Here is a 19453-nt window from a genome sequence, read left to right as displayed (position 1 = left end):
TGAGGACCTTCGCCACTCCTCCTCTCCCCCAAACCCAATACCCCAGTCTCATCACTATCTCTGCAACAGAGCACCTGTTTTTCAGCCTTCCTTCCTCCTCTGCCACCATCTCCTGTGGATCCCACAGACTTTCCCCTCCCAGCCTCCCTACCCCACTTGTTGCTTTATCCCAACCCCCAATTCCAGCAGACACCTCCTGATAACCCACAGGCTACTCCTGCCAGGGAAGCAGGTAGGCTGTGTATAGATTTTCCTTTCTCCTTCTCTCCCTCTAGATCCAATCCAGTCTCACCCCCAGTGCTATAGCCGACTTGTGAGTGACCTCTTTTCACTGTGGCTCCTCTCATTTAGTCTCATAGGAGACTAAAGAAGCAGGTCCTTGTTGAACACTCTGATCTCCTCCCTCCTGTGAACTCCTTCAGACTCTTAGCCTAGCCCCATTCCTAAGAGTCAGCTGTCAATGAAAAATATGTTTTACTGGGAAACCTCACTGACCACACATATTAGGTGCATAAAATTTCCTACCAGGCAGCAAACAGCTACCACACTCTCCTATAATCAGAAGAAACAGCAACCAAGGTACAGACACCCACCCAAACCATAACAAATCCAGATACCAGTACTTAGACCTTTAATCATTCCAATTCCAGATGCCTAGATGATCGTATAAAAATACAATCAATAACATCCAGGCAAATATATCTCCACAAGAGCCCACCTATCCACCACAGCAGGTCCTGACTATTCCAACATAGTTAAAGCACAAGAAAAAGATCTTAAAAGTTTGTATGAAGATGATAGAGGTCCTCAGAGATTAAATTAATAAATCCCTTAAAGAAATCCAGGAGAACCCAAATAGTGTGAGGAAATGAATAAATCCCTTAAAACATTTAAATAACACAAAGAACAAAGGAAGTAAATGAATAAGTTGTTCAAGACCGGAAAATAGAAATAGAATCAATAAAGACAACAGAAACTGAGGGTGGGAAATATTCTTCTTTTCATATTCATAAGAATTCACTTTCCAGGGAAAACACCATCTCATTGTCTCCATCCCCAAGCTCCCAGTTCTGCTTGTGTCATGGTGGGTCAGGTGGTTTTGAGATGGCCACTCAGGCCATGAAAGCCAGCTGGACAAGGCTGAATAGACTTGCTGGCTCCACTGGAAGTTTCCTGAGATGCACATCCCACATGAACAGGATGGGGAAGGCCAAGAGGGGACATTTGGGTCCCCAAGAGGTGTCCTGGAAACGTTGTCATCAGAAAGGCACATCAGATGGCCACTGCTTTATAGATGGAGAAACTGGGGGAGGGGTGGGGCAAAGGAAGGTCAGGCAGAGCCAGGACTCAAAGAAGAATGCTCACCCCTCAGCCACTAAGATGTCAGGATCCCACAGGGCCACCACCTGACCTCTCAAAAAGGTCCATGATGAGGTGAGGATGTGTTTTCTTTAGAGCTTGATAGACTTGTTCTTTGCTGTCCAAGCCCCAGGACCGGCTGAAGCTGAAGAGCTTCCGCATCTTGTCTTGGTTGGTGGCTTCAGCCCGCACTGCCTCATACTCCTCTTCCCTCAGCACCGGACCAAGCAGCTTGTCCAAGAGAGGGTCCACTGATGTCACTCGGGCCACCAGCTGCTCCCGATGCTGGTCCACAAAGTGTGGCAAGGCAGAAGCATCTAAGGGTGAAGACTGACCCTGAGCATAGAAAGGGTCCTCCATGGACTCTTCCACTGTCTGCTCCGTTCTTGTTTTATTTTTTTAACATATTTCATCTGCACCCTGCACCTCTGGTCCCCTTCCTCCTCTGGGAAGTCATGAGAGAGAAGCTGTATCCTTCCTGAGGACAGTTATTAGTCTGACACTCTCCCTAACTAGAAGGAAGGGTTTATGGTAAGGTGTTCAGGTTGGGAGTGGGTAGTATAGTGATGTATTATTTGTTTCTTAATAAACAAAGCTTGCCTAAAGGTCAGAGAGCAAAGCAGTCATACTAGTCAGCCATACAGGGAAGGGAATGGTTGCACACCTTTAATCGCAGTACTTGGGAGACAGAGGCAGAGGGATCTCTGTTAGTTCAAGGCCAGCCTGGGCTACACAAGATTAAATCTGTCTAAAAGAGAAATAGAGCACACACTAAGGTGATCCCAGCACTTGGGATAACTTTTTCTAATCCCAGCACTAGGGAGGTGGAGACAGGAGTAATATAGCTGGGTAGAGAGAGGAATATAAGGGGGAAGAGACAGGAACTCAGTGTATTATGAAGTGTGGGTTGTGGAGTTTGTGGATACAGGATCTCACCCCATTTCAATCTGAGGTAGAGATAAGAGCCAGTAACATGCTGCTTTGCTTTTCTGATTTTCAGGTTGAACCCCAATATCTGTCTCTGGGTATTTATTATTCATGCTCTAGGGTGGGGTTATTTTCAACATGGGAAGCCAAGAGGCATGAGAGAAACTCTGCCCTGGGGCAGGTACATGGCCTACCTGTCCTGGTAAGGTTTGCAAAATGAGGCTCCCTCCTTTCTCACTGACCTTCTCTCAAGGATCAGATGATCTACCTGTGCAATACTATTGGCTTCTCTGGCCTTGTATAAGTGTTACTGACCTTCGGGGGATGTAAGGATCATGGGCTGTGTAGGCCTGAGGTCTCCTGGAAGAAAGGAGAGATGATCATCAATAATGATGCCTGTCACCAACAGTCAGTGCAGCTTGTGCAACTCCCAACCATGCCTGTGATTTTGAGAATGAACTAAAGAAATTCTGACATTATTTGGAAGGTGAACATTTCCTTACACAAGGACTCGTGAAACCAGAACTGTCATCATTGCAAGAGAAGACAACAATGGCAACAGACATTTCTCCCACAGGATCACAGCCTCAATTTTATTCTAGATTATATTTCCGGTGCAGAATTTATGAAGTTCCTTAGTGGTTTAAAACATTTGACATTTGTTTCTGTGTACAAAACTATTTTCTTGTCTTTGTTTGACCTTGTACACTTACATGCTCCAAATATGTGTTCCTGATTTGATGGCAGATTCAAGATGATGTGAGACCGCACACCAGGAAATAGTGAATGAATTTTCACACTCAGTGAAGGGAGTTAGTAAATTTCAGCTCATGAATAATCCCAAGTGTTTGAGAAGATTCTAAGTTCACTGTGCTCTAACAGTTTAGGGAAGTCAGCAAAGGACCCAGTTTGTAGTATTGGAAGCCCTGAATCCATTTATATGAAAAAGGATGATATTGCTTACACTCCATGCTATCTGGACCATCTTGGTGCATCCTGACTTGTAGATAAACTGGAGCATCTAATGAAGATAGTGATTTTAGTGACAATGAATTAAAAAACCCAAATGTGAGATTGTGGACATAAGAGAGGCATGATTATAATCTTCCAGTATTTGAATACTTTCCCTCATGGAAGAGAATAGATTTTAACTAATCTCAAAGAAGAGAACAAAATCATGAGGAAGATGTTGGCTTAATGAAGAAAAATAGCAACATTGCTCCCATCAGCTAAGAATCATACTGTGACATGTGTATGAACAGTGTTTAAACTTTCCAAACATCCTATGAGTTACTCCTTCTGATCTTTGGTTTACAGGTGAGGAAGGTCAGACTCAAATGAGTTAAGTCATTTCCCAAGATCATCCGAAGAGTAAATGCTGGAGTGAGATTCGAACACTGGCTGATGCTGGGGCAGGTCAGTTCTCCTGTGATTCACTCACGGTGAGGCTGAGCAAAGCCTGTTCTCTGACCACATATATAGCCTGTTTCTAGCAGCTCAGAAGCAGGAAGCATGACTGTTTGACAGCTGTCAAGGGCTGGACATCCCCAGAGGTACTGATAATGGGAATTGGTTTTGGCATTGTGGATGCTGAACTAAGACTGCACTGTTATTTCACTAAAGAAAATTAAACAATTTTGTTTCCACTTGTTCATGTGAGATTGAAAATATGAAAAAAATTACTGTCCAACAAGTAAATAAATAAAAATACACACTTGTGGGGCAGAAACCTAACAATATAAATGAAAGCAATCTATAAGGAAAATTTTGAGGTATATATATTTATATGTATATAAATTATATAAATATATATTTTAAATTAAATTAATATATAATTTATATATACATATAAAAGGAAGAATTGAAAACGGCTTTAGAAGATAAAAAGACATCCTCCCCCCATACTCATTGTTTAGAAGAATTAATATTGTGAAAATAGCCACCCTATTGAAAGCACACTACATACTCAATGCAGTCCTGATTAATATGGCAGGTACATTCTTCACAAATAAAGTCGGGAAAATGCTGAAATTCATGTGGAACCACTAGAGACATAGAATTTCCAAGGTAATTCTGAACAAAAATGATTTTGTAATAATCTTCATCACACCTTCTTTCAAACCAGTACTAGAGACCTAGTAGTAAAAACTGCATGGTATTGGCACAAAAAGATGTGCAGATCAATAGAATAGATTAGGAACATAGATAAAAGTTCATACAACCATAGCTATCTGGACTTTGACAAAGAACCCAAAACATACTTTGTATAAACGACAGCCTGTTAAAGAAGTGGTCCTGGAAAACTACTTAGCACTGCATGGAAGAATTAAACTAGATGCCTGGACCACACCTTTACAAAATTAACTATAAATGATCAAAGACCTTAATTTGGGCCCCAATACCCTGAAACTTATAGAGCAAACATAGGCAGAACATTTCAACACAGTAGCGTATGCCAGGATTGTGTGAATAAGATTTCGGTAGCACAGGAAGTAAAACCAAAACTTGGTAAATTGTGTGTCAGGACATTCAAAAAGTTCTGTAGAGCAAAGGAAACTTAATTGAGTGAAGATTCAGTTAAGAATGGGAGGAGCTATTTCCAGATAACACCTGACAGAAGATTAGTAATAGGAATATATGTGGATCAGAAAAACCTAAATGACAAGGAAATGGCACAATTCTGTGGTTTGCCATAGGAGTAGCAGCAGAATTCTCAAAGGAAGAAACACACATGTCTAGGAAACACTTAGAAATTAGGGAAATACAGGTTAAAATTTGTTATGATTCACTCTCATGCCTTGAGAAAGTCCAGTATCAAGGATACAAATGTTAACAAATGCTGGAGTTCACTTGGGACAGGGAAACACTATAAACTGATGTGGGATTTCCCTCTGTATGGTATGAATATGTTTTATTACCATTGGTTAATAAAAAAAGTTGTTTGGTCTTTGGCAGGGCAGAATGCCAGTTGGAAAACTAAATTGAATACAGGAAGAAAAAAGGCAGAGTCAGGCAGATGCCCTGTAGCCACCCAAGAAGCAAGATGTGAGTTAACAAATCAAGAGCCTTGTGGTAAAATATAAAATAATAGAAATCAGTTACTTTAAAATGTAAGAGTTAGCTACAAATATACCTGAGCTGCTGGTCAGACAGTGCTGTAATTAATGATAGTTTTGTGTGATTTTTCGGGTCTGGGTGACTGGGAAATGAAACTGCAGTCTCCACTTACATAATGGCTCCTAATATTCAGTCACGTACATCCACATAAAGCCTCAGAAAGCTTTAAGAAAGGGCTTCTAGGCTCACAAAATGGGAGTCAATTGGAGTTTTTTTGGTAGCCACATTTTTTTTTTTCAGATATGCTCTGTTTGCTGGCAGAAAGCAGAGGCACAGCTTCTTTAAGAGATGACTTCCTGGTTCATGTTGGTAGCATGAATGGCTCTGTCTCTTTTGGAAGGTCCTGCTACAGAGCACTTAAATGGGGTTTGTGAGCAGAGTGTTACAAGTTGCTTAATGATAAAATAGACCTTCTGCATCCCTGAGCAGGGATAGAGAGAATGACTCACAGAGGCCATGAACACACCTCCTCCAAGTTTGACAGGGTGGAGTCAACAGGCAAAGTCACATGGTTAGTCCTGGCCAGGCCTGCTTAGCATTTAAAAATTTCTTCTGATCAGAAAATGATTACAGATACACAATAAGATAAGTTCAGACCTCTGAATGGGTCACAGTGTTGGATAAATATAGAGGCCTTAGGAGAGAGAGAAGAAAGGGTACAATCATAGATTAAAGGAGTAAAGATAATAAAATAAATATTAAAAAGTAAGAGAGAAAAAATAAGCCATATAAAGATGGAAAATACACACAGAGAGTGTATTATATGCATGAGTCTGTTTTCTTTTTCTTTTGCCTTGTGTTAACTGCTGAAAAACATTTGATTCTGGGACTGCTAAGCTAAACCAACATATATCTTTTAAAAGTATCTTGACTTGAAAACTTTAGTCTAAGGATATGTTACTTTAGAAAGGAAGTTCTGCTTTTGTTTTCACAAAAGATGAGAACCTGTGGATTACTTCCAGGCTAATGTAGTTTGATGGAACAAGAGTCTCCAAAAGGTCTCCATGAACCCTAAAAATACTTCACCCAATGAACAACAGGAAGCAGTTTAGAGAAAACAATGCCCAAATTCCAAAAATTACTGTTTTCATTAAAAGGGGGTTGATTATAAGTAGTTAATGGTCACAGTCAATCTCTTTCTAAAAAAAAGGGACGGGGGGAATATGTTAGAGAAATGAATATGTTTCATTGGTATGGACTTTGGTTAATTGATACAAATATAGGTCAATTTTGCTTTATGTATATTTATGTCCCTTTTAAAATGTTTATACTGCTCATTTAAAAATGTAATGTATAATTCAAAATTACAGATTAATAGATAGTCATTTATAATAATCAAACTTATAGTCATGTTAGATTTTCTAGGTATGCAGAGATATATTTCAGTTAAATAGATAATCTTCAACACTTTAAAAACCTACAGAATGTGACATTTTGAAGAATTTAAGAACTTAGACTTTTTCCTACAGTGAAAACTTCAAGGAAATTGATGGGTATTGAAGAAATTCATTATGGAATTTGCCTTGAATATGACAAGGCTAGTCATTTGGGCAAAAAACTGCTCTTTCCTGGACTGCTTGATGGTATTCTATATAAACTGGACATGGAGGACTCACAGAAAAGTGACTGCTGAACTTGCCAAAAGAAGGTGAGCCAGTCCTTCAGGGTTGCTGTTTCAAGAAGGAGTCTGCCAGACATTATGGAGGACACAGAAAAAAGTGACTGACAAACTGCCAATATAGGCAAAACAGTCTTTCAAATTTCCTGCTTCATGGAAAAGTTTGCCAGATACTATGGGCCTGTAGGCTGAAGATTAATTCCCCAACATTATAGAAGAACTTAGGGTGACTGTCCAGGCAATGAGATATTTCTGTAATTCTAGAGTTTTGAAAGTTGCTTACAATGGACTTCCTGTTTGCTTAGGTAATAGTATATCCTTCTAGATTCTTTGTTAGAGTTATAGTTTTTTAAAAAATATTTATTTATTTATTATGTCTACAATATTCTGTCTGTGTTTATTCCTGCAGGCCAGAAGAGGGCACCAAACCCCATTACAGATGGTTGTGAGCCACCATGGGTTGCTGGGAATTGAACTCAGGACCTTTGGAAGAACAGGCAATGCTCTTAACCTCTGAGCCATCTCTCCAGCCCTAGAGTTATAGTTTTATTTATAGTTTTAGTTTTCCTTTCTAATGATTAAAAATAAATTAGATATAAAGCTTTAGACTCACAAAGATAAAATAGAATATTTTCTTTATGTTGCCCGATACAAAAAGACTAAATATTGTAATTGTAATTCTTGCGTGATACCTGTTTTGTTAAATGTAATTTTACTATGTTAAAGTTAAAACCTTCCTTTTTATTGAGACAGAAAAGGAGAGATGGTGTGGGAGTCCCATCTGTATGCTGTGAATATGTTTTATTAACATTGGCTAATAAAGAAGCAGCTTTGAGCCTCCCAAGGAGCAAGATGTGAGGTAAAAAGACCACAAGCCTTGTGCTAAAATATAAAATAATAGAAATGAGTTAAGATGCAACAACTAGCTAGGAATATGCTGGTGCTGCCTGCCAAACAGTGTTGTAATTAATAAAGTTTTTGTCTAAGTATTTGGGTTTGGATGGCTCAGAAAGAAAACAGCAGTCTCTGTTTATAACACACTGCCTGTGGAAGTGTAAACTAGTGCAGCCACTGTGATAATCACTCTGAAGACTTCTTAAGATCTAGAAGTCGAACTCCTACATAACCACCCACATCACTCCTGGTAATATATTCAAAGGAATATATATTCTACTATGGAGACATTTTCATAGCCATGCTCATTGAAGTTCTGTTCACAAGAGCTAGGAAATGCGATCAGTAGCATATTGGTAAAATGAGGGCAGAGAGAGAATACTGTGTGGGTCAAAATGTTCAAACAGCAAGAGGATTGGAAGATGGAGGAGATAAGGAAGTGGGTTACTAATGAAGACAGTATAAATGTCACAATGAAACCTATTATTTATAACCCAATACAAAAATCATTAAAGTGTTATAATACTAGACACCCTATGATGATTCAAATGGGAGATCTTAGAAGCAGTGAATTTCACAAACAAAAGTCAGTTCCAGGAGTGGGATATCTCCATAGGATATCTCCATGGAGGCCCTGGGGGTTCCCACGACAATACAAGGGCATTCATTCTTCTTTGTTCCCCATCAGAAATAGTGGACAAGACCCTATTGCTGAAGACAGCACACATTTTGGGTACATGATAGAGAGAATCCAAGCTGGAACTGAGTTGGAAGCTTCCTTTGGATGCTAAGTTTTTAGTGTACGATGATGTTGAGCAGGCTGCTGAGGAAGAAAAGACATCAGCAACCATGCTGCCAAGTCAGATGATCCCGTGCTGCAATTGTAGCATAACTGTGATGTGAGTACCCAGTAGCCACCTGATTACACTTCAGGCCCACTCCACAGGATAGAATCCACCCCTAGCATTTTAAATTAAAACAAACAAACCCAGGTCTTTGAAGGCCTTAGGTCCTTGAGAAAAACTACATTTACTGCCTACATAAAGGTACATAGTGTCAATTCCCTTGTAAATATCAATGTTTATACCACAGACAAAGGCTACTTTCAGTCTTCACCAGAAAAGCCTCTCTTTGCTGTGAATGGAGGTGACTGCAGATACCTACAGCTGTGCAGGATACTGAGAATAAGGGATGGTTGAGTACTCATCCCTATTAGTAGATAATTATATCGCCCCTAGAGGCTCTAGGAACATCGTGGAAGAGAAATTGGAAAGAATGCAGGCACAGAAGATATGGGGAAGGGCTGTGAAGATATGGAGGACATATGGATAAGAGATTGTGCTCTCTTATAAGCATGACATGACCATGGCCATCATGAACTCTTAGCACCTGCACCTACTGCCTCTGGACCCACACAAGTAGGGCCCTAGACATGGGGAAGCAGCTCACAGAGACAGTACTACTTACTGCTTTACTATTGACAAATAATAGATTATGGGAGAACAGGGTGTATACAATCCATTTGTACCTACTGGGGAACTCACTTGTTTCCCTACTGGAGAGTTCAAAACCCATAGGCACACAGATGAGCCTACTTAAACTCTGTGAGACACAAGCAATAATGAATGTGGGGAGGTGATTTGTAGAAAAGAAGAGGGGCTGGCAGGAGTAGGAGGGAGATAAGAAGGGGTGTTTAGGGTGGATTTCCTAGAATGCATTGTATGCATACATAAAATTATCAAAAGACAAAAATGATTTTAAAAATATGTGTAGATTTAAGATTGAGAATCTCATCATGGAAATATCCCTTCCTTTTTACTGTTCATATTTAGATGTGAACTGTTGCTAGATGCTTTGTGCATCTCAAAAACTGTCACTTCTAGGGCACTGGGAGTAGAAATCACAATACAGGACTGAGAAAACGGGGCTTAGGCTATGTGGTGGTTTGGATGTAACATGCTCCATGATCATATGTTGAAAGATTGGTTCTGCAGCAGGAATTGTCATGAGGACTGTGCTGTGATGAATGAACACACACACTAGTGCACTCATAATTGCATGAACACTGAGGATGGTACTGGAAACCATGAGAGTGCACAGCTGGAGGAATTGGGCCACTGGAGGCACGTCCTGGAATAGAATGTCTTGCACTGGCTTTCTGCCTCTTCCTACTCCTCCTTCTCTACTCTCGCCCCCTCCTCTCCTCTGTCCCTCCTCTTCTGTTATCTTCTCTTCAACTTTTCCTGCTCCTCCTTTCCCCCTTGCTCTCACTCTAACCTGAACCATCTGTTTTGTATCTAGTAAGAGCCACATAACTAATCTGACTATTTCATGACACCAAGAATTAATGACAACACACCTCCCCACTCATTGTCTTTTTCAACCTATGGGGTATCTGGACCTAAATGAATTTTACCTGGTTTCAGCAAGGCTTCCCATTTGAGATTCCTATTCTTTTTGTCTCTGATGTGCAGTTTAATATCTGAACCCATGTGGCCAACATAGATCTCAGAGAAGAGCTGGGGTTCCCCAGGGCTCCGGTAGCACAGCTCCAGTTCCTGAAGGAGGTGGGGGAAGACAGACTCTGTTTTAGAAACCTCTACGCAAGAGAACAAGCATTTTCCACACCCTTGTACTTTCTTATTCTTGCACACCATAGTAGACTGTAGTGAGAGGCGAGCAGGCCTGCTTTTCATCCTGCCCGGCTCCCAGCCACCGGCTAGCTTATGCCCCGAAATAACAACACACAAATTGTATTCTTTTAAATACTGCCTGGCCCATTATTTTCAGCCTCTTACTCACATCTTGACTAACCCATATCTAATAATCTTTGTAACACCACGAATGGTGTCTTACCGGGAAAGATTCAGCACGTCTGACCTGGTGGCTGGCTTCATCGCATCTCACTGAGGAGAGGCACGGCAGTCTGCCTAACTTAGGAGAGGTGTGGCATCTGACTGAGCCATCTACCTCACTTCCTTCTTCCTGTTCTGTCTACTCCACCCACCTAACGGCTGGCCAAGGCAGTTTGTTTATTAGCCAATGAGAATCCTCCATCAGTAAACACTGGCTTAGACATTGAGTGTCTTTTGCAATGAGTTAACCCATAGCTGTTGAATGCACATCTTTACTCAGAAGGCTGGAACATGGTGGAAGGGGACATAGAAGGAATGTAGCAACAGAAGATATGGAGAATGCTAATGGGCCCAGCTGGGACCCACATTCTATTCCTTTTCTCATCACTCTGACAAAAACACAGCAGGAAACAACTTAAGGGAGGGCTTATGTTGTTTAGTTTCATGATGGGGAACACATGTAAACTGGAGCTCTGTTATTTGTGGCAGGAGCTTGTGGCACAGCTTGTTATTTCAGGATCAGGAATCCAAGTCTGAGGTGAGGAGCAGGGTATGGCTATAACCCTCACGGCCTTCCACTAGTGGTCTACTTCTGATGGCCAGGTCTCACATATTTGTTTCACAACTCCCCAAACACTAGCAGTAACTGGGGGTCAAGTGTTTCACATTTACATCTATAGGAGACCTTTCAGATTCAAACCATAACAAGTGAGAGCTCATCCTGAAAGTCCTGCTCACACTTCTCAAGCCAGGACCTGCTGCACGGTAGGCTGTGCCCTTCTCTGTGCCATATACAAACCAATTCCTTGGTTTACCAGATCTTCTGTGTGATCCGTTAAATTGTTTTCCACTTAACTTGGAAGCTTTCTTGCTCATCCCAAAGCTCAAATCATTTCTCCCCAATCTCAGTTTGCCGTAAATCCTTGTAACCTGCCCCAAATCTGGCATCTGATCCTGTAGAGTAGCAAACACCTGGATGCTCACCTTTGGAATGATTTCCAGCTTCTTGGAAGCAGAGACTATGTACCGCGAGCCAATGTAAAGAGAGTCTACTGGGGGTGGCTTGTGTATTCGAAAAAACTGAAACCTCATTTCTTCTTCATCAATGGCCTAGGAAACATTGCAGACAGTGATTTGACTAGATTTCTAAACTACAACAGCTAACTGGTCTGAATAAGGTGAGTTGGTTGATCAGTACATTTTTTTGTGATGGGGTGATGTCACCTCCAGGGAACCCTTCTGACTTGTATTCTGTCATACAGACTGTTAATTATTGGCCTCTGTCAGGTTCATTGTGGGAACTGTGTCCCTGACAGAGAAGAAGGGAGTTGGCTACATGTTAGATATGGAGAATTTCCATTCTTCTGATGGGTGGAAAGAGGCCATAGAAGGCTGTGCAGAGATAAATGTGTGTTAAAGGCAGTTGATGAACCTCTGTTATGAGGAGGCAGACTCATAAAATGACTGCAGACTCATAAACACCAGAGCTCCCCTTATAGAACTGTATCCCCAAGTGGAGAATCTCTCCAAGGGGATTCCAACATTTCAAGTTTTCTGTCAGCCCAACCTAGCCCTACACTTCTGGTCCTCAATGTTACCTTTTGAATGGTGCAGTCATTGGGAATTAGGTAGAGGTGAAGTGTGACATCATTGACATTGAGGTGATAGTAGATCAATGTGTTGGAAGTGATAGGGATGAAGTTCCTGACAGCAGGGATCTTTCTCAGTAGAACTCCCATTGGGGAGAAGCTTGGGTTTTCCAAGACTGTGTAGCACTGCTCCACTCTGGCTGGCTCTTCTAGGATCATCCCATGTTTTTGAAAGTGGGCCACACAGAACCAGGAGGTGTCCACCTCTCCCTCTGTGAAAGAACAGATTCAATGATGTGAATTTAGTGTTTCTACTGAACCATGTTTGGCTGGAAAAAGAGCCCACTGGGGTTTAGAATGACGGCGGTGCTTAGAACGAGAATGGGCGGCTGTATTTGCTGGAGCTGCTTGAGAAGGAGTGGGGAATGTGTCACTGGAGTGGGTTTTAATGTTTTTTCTTTTCCTTTTCTTTTTTTAAATTTTTTTTAAAAAAGAAACTCACTCTGTTTCAGTTTCATTTCTCTCTCTCCTCCTCATCAATAATGATGTGAGCTCTCAGCTCTGCTCCAGTGCTATGTCTGCCTGCTCTTGCCATGCTCTCTGCCATGATGGTCATGGACTCTTACCCCTGAAACTCTAACCATTCCCAAACCTTTCTTCTATAAGTTGCTTTGGTCATGATGTAATTTTAGCTTTTAGTTATTGTTTAACTGAAAAACATGAACAAAAAAAATCTTAACTTTTATTAATTAATTCCCAGTGAGAACATAGCAGATTAATAAAACATTTCCATGCTATTGGTTCACCATGCTGTGAGGTGACTGTGATGTGCTACTAGTAGTGACGCCTGCAGATTACAACTCATTGGAGCAGCCTTGGCTTTGACCTGTCTTGCTGCTGGAGGAGTATTCACAGTACAGTAGAAATTCTTGATGGTCTCATCCATGGATCCTACAAAGAACACAGCCTCAGAGGCCATTGTTAGAGACTGAGCATCCATTAGGTTCCCTGAGGCACTGCCATCACCAACCTCAGTGTCTTTGGAGTGTAGTGTCCACTAATGTACTTGTTGCAGCATTGAGTTTGCTGTCATGAAAGAGACCAGGGTACCTAATTTTGTTCACTGAAGACAAGTGGATGCATCCATGGAATTGTTAGTGTCAAATATGAGCTTGATGAAATCTAGAATCTCTTTGGATATAGGCCTCAGGGCATGATAGAAAGAAATTATCTTGATTGGGTTAAAGATTTGGAAGGACCTAACCACTGTGGGATCCATGGACTAGGATCCAGGGTTGTGTAAAATGGAGATGGTCATATGAGTACAAGCATTTAGTGGGTTCTGTTCCCTCTGTTGACACAATTTATCAGGCATTTTAGGCTCAATGTTCTCAGATCTCCATGCCGTGATGAACTATTCTTCAAAGTGTGTGCCAAACAAATCTTTCCTTCGAGTTTCTTTAGTTAGGTATTTTGTCTGAGCTGCAAGACTTTGATAATTTGTAAACTTGGATAGACAATTGATACCAGGAGTTGGGTCATTGCTGTAATGAACCTGGTCACATGGTTCTTAGGCATTTGGAAGTGTTTTGTGGCTGGAATGTGGAAGAGTTTGGTCCTTAGGACTAGGAAAGCCCTTCTATGCTGAAAGCAGAGCTTATGGGTACATTCTTTTGGAAGCAGGGAAGACAAGAATGCTGAGAGAGGGGGTGGAGGCCAGTCCACGACACTTTCAGAGAGAGTTCCATTGAGAACTGTAAAAGGTGCCATTCATGGGACAGTTTGGCCAAGAATCTAGTTTCGGTGTGTAAATGCCCTGAAAGTGAGTAAAGCTGAATTTAAATGTAAAAGACTAATTTGGCAGGAAAAATTCCAAGGCAGAAAAAATTGACCCTGATTTAAAAAAGAAAAATCAGTTGTAAATATTAGAGATCAGCATCACTGGAGAGAAAGCACACTGACAATAGAAAAGGTATCCTGAGGGTAAAATCTCACTCTTCATGGGCTCACCTTGTGAAGAACAAAATTCATTTGAAAGCGGAAAGCATTAAGTAATCATGTTCCCTGTTCCACAAGTGCAAATGCCCAACAAAGTGTTTCCCCATGGTCAGCACATTATTCAGCTATGGGCCAGGGTAAACACACCTCAAGCTGCCAGCAGAACTTGGTAGTGTCTTCCCTATAGTTTTTAGGCATGAAAGATGCTAGATTGATTGGTCACTGAGTCATGTTGTGCTTCAGGAAATCCTACAGCCAGTACCCTTTATGATACCTGCCCACTTGGGCATGGCCTCTTATACTATTTATGCCAATGTAAAACAAGCATCTGGCCTCTTTTCTGGCTGCAGGATTCGGTTCCTGTTCTCTGTTCCAGCAGAGGATTCTGATTTGTGAGTCTACCCCTAAATAAATAACCATTATTATTCTCAATTCTGAGCTAGTGTGGGATTTCTTTTAAGTGTCCTTCTTCAATGCTGCACAGTTTCAGATAGCAGTGAGGCCAGACAATGTGCCTGAGTTGAAGAACCTCCAAGGATCCTGAGAGCTCATTCTATGGACCTTTGAAAATGAAGCCTAAGGTGGAATGGAAATCCGTGGATGTTGTAGAAGCCAGAACCACATATTATTTCTGCTTAAGAAAGTTTTAGACAAGGAGTAGAGAGATGGTCTAAGGAGAGGCTATGTGTGCTTCATGTGATAGAACTGCAGGGGTGGAGCTACCTTTGTCCTTTGGAGACCAGTGAATGACATCATGAGCTCCACAGCTGGATATGAAGTTGCAGGATTAGGTGTTTATGCTGAAGAGTTTATGTTGCTGTGGTCTGATAATTCTTTGGTGTGCCCTGTTTCTTCTATTTTGGCATGACGATGTCTATTCTGTGTCATTGTATGTTGAGAGTATGCAAATTCTTTTGTATTTTATCGGAGCTCATAGTGAAGACATTGCCTTGAATCTCAGATAAGAGGTGGTCTTTATGGATTTGTTTTTACCCACGGACCCTTGAAATTGGATTGTACTTTGCATTATGAGAGACAACCAAATTTTCAGAGGCGTGAGGCAGAAAGTTAGGATTTAAAGTGATGTGCCTGTGTGCCAAGTTGACACTGGGCAGAATCACGATGTTGAATGTCACTTGTAAACTTTTGTGACCCCTGCTAATGGAGGCAGCAATCTGCCATCCACCATTTGCCTGTCCTTTCAGCACTGAGTCTGCTTCAACTTGCACCATTGCAAACAGTGTTGCAATATGTATTGTTTAGCAGAGAACATTTCTATTTCCTTGGGTGAAATCCTTGGAGTTAATAAACAGCTAAGAATGAGACCATGACCTTGGTGCTCCAGGAAGTGGTGTAGCTTGGAAATTCAATCAGTGATGCTAGGTAACAGCATCAGATGGAGCTGCTAGCACTACAATGTCTCCTGTGTGCCTGTTGGGGGTCTTGAAATTCTGGCTGTCCCCAAGTCATATTCAGTCCAAGTACTAGCGTCTGGCACTTACTCATGCTTTGTACTTTGCCATTTTGACGAAATTTGGGGAGATGCTGTACCTCTCCAACTTCCCTTCTTAGGGCTGTTGTAAACTATGTCCATATTCACAAATATTGTTTATAAATGTTTGTTTACATTTAAAGGGGGTATGAATAATTTGCATTGGTACGGATCTTGGTTGATTTTGTTATACCATGTATATGTATTTCTGCTCTTGATTAAGGTATTGTGTTTTTGCAGCTTATTTCAAATGTAATGTATAATTAAAAATAGGTTAATAGAGAGTCATCTATAATAGTCAAGCTTGTAGTTATGTTAATTAGGTTTTCTAGATATATAGAGATATATATTCTTCAAATCTTTCAGAGACCTTCAAAATATGGCATTTAAAATGTTTTAATAACTTAGAACTTTTCATAGAGTGAATGCTAATCAGGACCTCCCAGAACTTGTTGGTAATGTGGGGTGCTGCAATTTTCATTGCTAATACCAGAAGTTTTTTTTTTTTTTTTTAACCAAGAAGCTGACTTACCAAATTCTTTCATTTCTTTTCTCATTTTGAGTTCTAGATACAGGGACTTACTGCATATTTGTAGATATAAGTCATATTCTCCTGCCTTAACCTTGGAAATTCTGATATTAACAGTATGTGCCACCACATGGCCCTGGGACTGTCCTTCTCACATGTATTGTGCCTTCCATACACTGTAACGAATCATTCCCTTTCAGTATCCAGTGGGGAAATAGTCTGATCTGAGAGAGGGGGTAGGAAACAGAAAAGACGGTGGTCTGCAGGGAAGAAGCTTGAGTGGAGAGTGTGGCAAGTATTGGGGGGGGGGGGACGAGGATCTCGATGTGGAGCTGCTGGATTGGCCACGGACATATTAGGGAGGCCCCATCCACGTAGCAGTGCTCCCCGTCAGGTTCAGGAGCTCAGGACCTTCTGTGTGTGTGCATGTCACTGCTATTTTTATTTGTTTTTGAGGTTTTCAACTTATTCCTGCTTGATTTCTTCATCTTTTTTTCTTCCTGTGGGCTTGCTGTTAACTATGAACATCTTTAACCTGGGGATGCTTAACGTGTTTTCTAGTCATTGTTCTCCAATTGGCTGGAGCAGCCTGTGTTTCTGTTCTACTTTTCAATTCTTCTTTAGCTGTTGGGTCTCCCCTCTTGTGGCTCTCATCACCTTTATAACAAGAACATCTTCTGCTGTGAGCTGGATTCTCCTGGGGTCTATGGTGGGTTTATTCCTGTGCTCCTTGTAGCCAAAGAAATAACTGACCTCAGTAGCCACTTGTGCAATGCCAGGTTCCTTGATGTTGTTTTTTTCTTTCTCAAGCAGAGTCTGGCTGTGTAGTCTAACCTGCTCCTGCATTCCAAATTCTTTTGTCTCAGCCTCCAAAGAGCTGTAGTAATGGCTTCCATCATGAGATCTTTCACGGGAAATCTTATATTTATTAAAATATCTTCAGAAGGAATCTTTGGTGATAACTGAGGTTGGGACAGTTTATGAGACCCCCTCTTTCCTTTGGACACCATTATTCTATGGCTCCGGTTCTCAAATGAAATCTGAAGACATCATTTTCTGCCTGCAGCAATGTAGTGGAGTGTTGATAGACCTTGGGTACCAAATGATCTTTGTTATTTTCCTTTCTAACAATCTCTTCACTTTGTTTTATTCTCTGTTTCCTGCTGGAGTCTTGTGAGATATGCTGTGTATGGAGCACTTATTAATGACCAGTTAATACAGCTACTGCGAACATCACTTTCCACCCAGGGTCTCCTTTAGTTAACATAGAATAAAGTATAAGGCTTGGAGACATGTACTTCAAAGAAGATACATCATAGAAGAAGGGATGACAAAACACCTCAGTGTCCACCTCCACAACCTGCTCTGCCCTGCTAAGGAAGTCATGGACCTTTCCTCATTACCCACCACCCTGCACTGTTCTATATGACCTGTCAACTCATCCATTTCCACCACCCTACTCCTTTTTTTGAAACAGGGTTTTTTCTCTGTAGCCCTGGCTGTCCTGGAACTCACTTTGCAGACCAAACTGGACTCGACTTCACACAGATCTGCCTGTTTCTACCTCCTGAATGCATGGATCAAAGCCATGCACCATCACCACCTGGCTTCCACCCTACCCCCTGGCCTTCCCTTGGTTACCTTTGAGATTCACAAAGTGAGGGAGGTACACAGCAGCCACAGCTCCCTGCTCAGCCTTGATGTTAAACAGAGGCCCAGCCACCATGTGACTGTCCTGAAAGGGAGTCTGGTCCAGGTATTGGCTCCAGGCACAGAATTCAATCTCGATGGTCACTGCCCTCGTCACCACAAAGTGGAGTCCTATGTTGGGACAGTGGTAGGAACCAGCCACAGGGAACTGAACTCTAGAAGAGGGAGAGGCAGACACCAGTGAACACCAGCTCTGTTCACCTGCTGGATGCAGAACAGGTGCAGGGTTGGGGACACAACAGACTTAAGCCAAATGGCTCTGAGTTCTGTTTCCTCTGTGGTCTGTAGGTGGATCCCTGACTAAATAAGTCATTTAACCCCCAAATCTGTTTCTTCATCTGCACACAGGGGTAATGACAACACCGTCTTCTAGACCTGAGAGTACTGAGTGTTCTAGAGTAAACCCACATGTGACACACACCTGGAGAAGTTAGCTATTCCTTTGATGATGATGATTGTGATGAAATAGGGATGTGTGCATCCGTCTGTGTGTGTGTGTGTGTGTGTGTGCATCCGTCTGTGTGCGCGCGTGTGTGTGTGTGTGTGTGCGTGTGTGTGTGTATGTGTGTGTGTGTGCGTGTGTGTGCATGTGTGTGTGTGTGTGCGTGTGTGTGTGTGTGTGTGTGCGTGTGTGTGTGCGTGTGCGTGTGTGTGTGTGTGTGTGTGAGTTCTGGGGCTCAATGTAGGACCTTGTGCACACTAGGCAAGGCCTCTACCCCTAAGGTACACCTTCCTCCATTTTTTAGTGTTTATATTCCTTAAGGATATATTTCCCTAAAATAAGAGTCTATCTGCAATTATTCATGGTAAATCCTTGGCCCTGAAACAATGCTTCATCAAGATCTTCTGTGGGAGGAAGTTAAAGTGACAGTTTCTCCAGCTGAGACAGTGACTGTGACAGTGCTGGAGGAGGATCCAGGTTATGTTGGATACCATGACTGTGGACATAGTCACTCATCACTCATGAGACTATAATTCTCAGAGGTCAGGGCTGCAGTGCACATCCTCATGTTCTCAACTCCTAGCGGGTTCTTGGCACACAGTGGTTGTTAGTAAGCAGGAATACAGAGACTACAGGGATTTGGGGGAAATATAAGAGACAGAAGAAACTCAATATAATCATGGCAGGGATGCTGCTTACACCATGATTAAAACAACCAGCAGAAAGTACACATTTCAGATAATGAGCAAAGTTGAGTACAGATGTTTAGATGGAATGGAAGATTCAGGCCAGCTCTGTTGATATGGTAATGGTGTGCTGATCATGGAAGATGAGGTCCTGTTTTAACTAAAAGGGAGGCATAGGGACAGGGAAATGTTTGTGTGCAAAATCTCATGTCCTGGGCTCACACTACTGTGACAGTG

At 41.7% G+C, this 19453-nt stretch overlaps 1 protein-coding gene across 1 annotated transcript in view; it reads right to left on the bottom strand.

The window, feature by feature from the left end:
- Positions 1-1383: 1383 nt before the first annotated feature.
- LOC119811456 (NACHT, LRR and PYD domains-containing protein 1a-like) overlaps positions 1384-19453 on the bottom strand; it is a 34044-nt gene continuing 15974 nt past the window's right edge. Inside the window, exons 8-13 of the mRNA XM_042054880.1 lie at positions 18020-18243; positions 12369-12631; positions 11755-11880; positions 10332-10473; positions 2602-2646; positions 1384-1676 (exon numbers count right to left, since the gene is read on the bottom strand). Of these exons, the coding sequence (XP_041910814.1) occupies positions 1384-1676; positions 2602-2646; positions 10332-10473; positions 11755-11880; positions 12369-12631; positions 18020-18243 (1093 nt within the window). The remainder of the gene's footprint in view (positions 1677-2601; positions 2647-10331; positions 10474-11754; positions 11881-12368; positions 12632-18019; positions 18244-19453) is intronic.

Source organism: Arvicola amphibius, chromosome 4, assembly GCF_903992535.2.
Source record: "Arvicola amphibius chromosome 4, mArvAmp1.2, whole genome shotgun sequence".
NCBI lineage: Eukaryota > Metazoa > Chordata > Mammalia > Rodentia > Cricetidae > Arvicola > Arvicola amphibius.
This window is presented reverse-complemented; position numbering and strand designations above follow the sequence as displayed.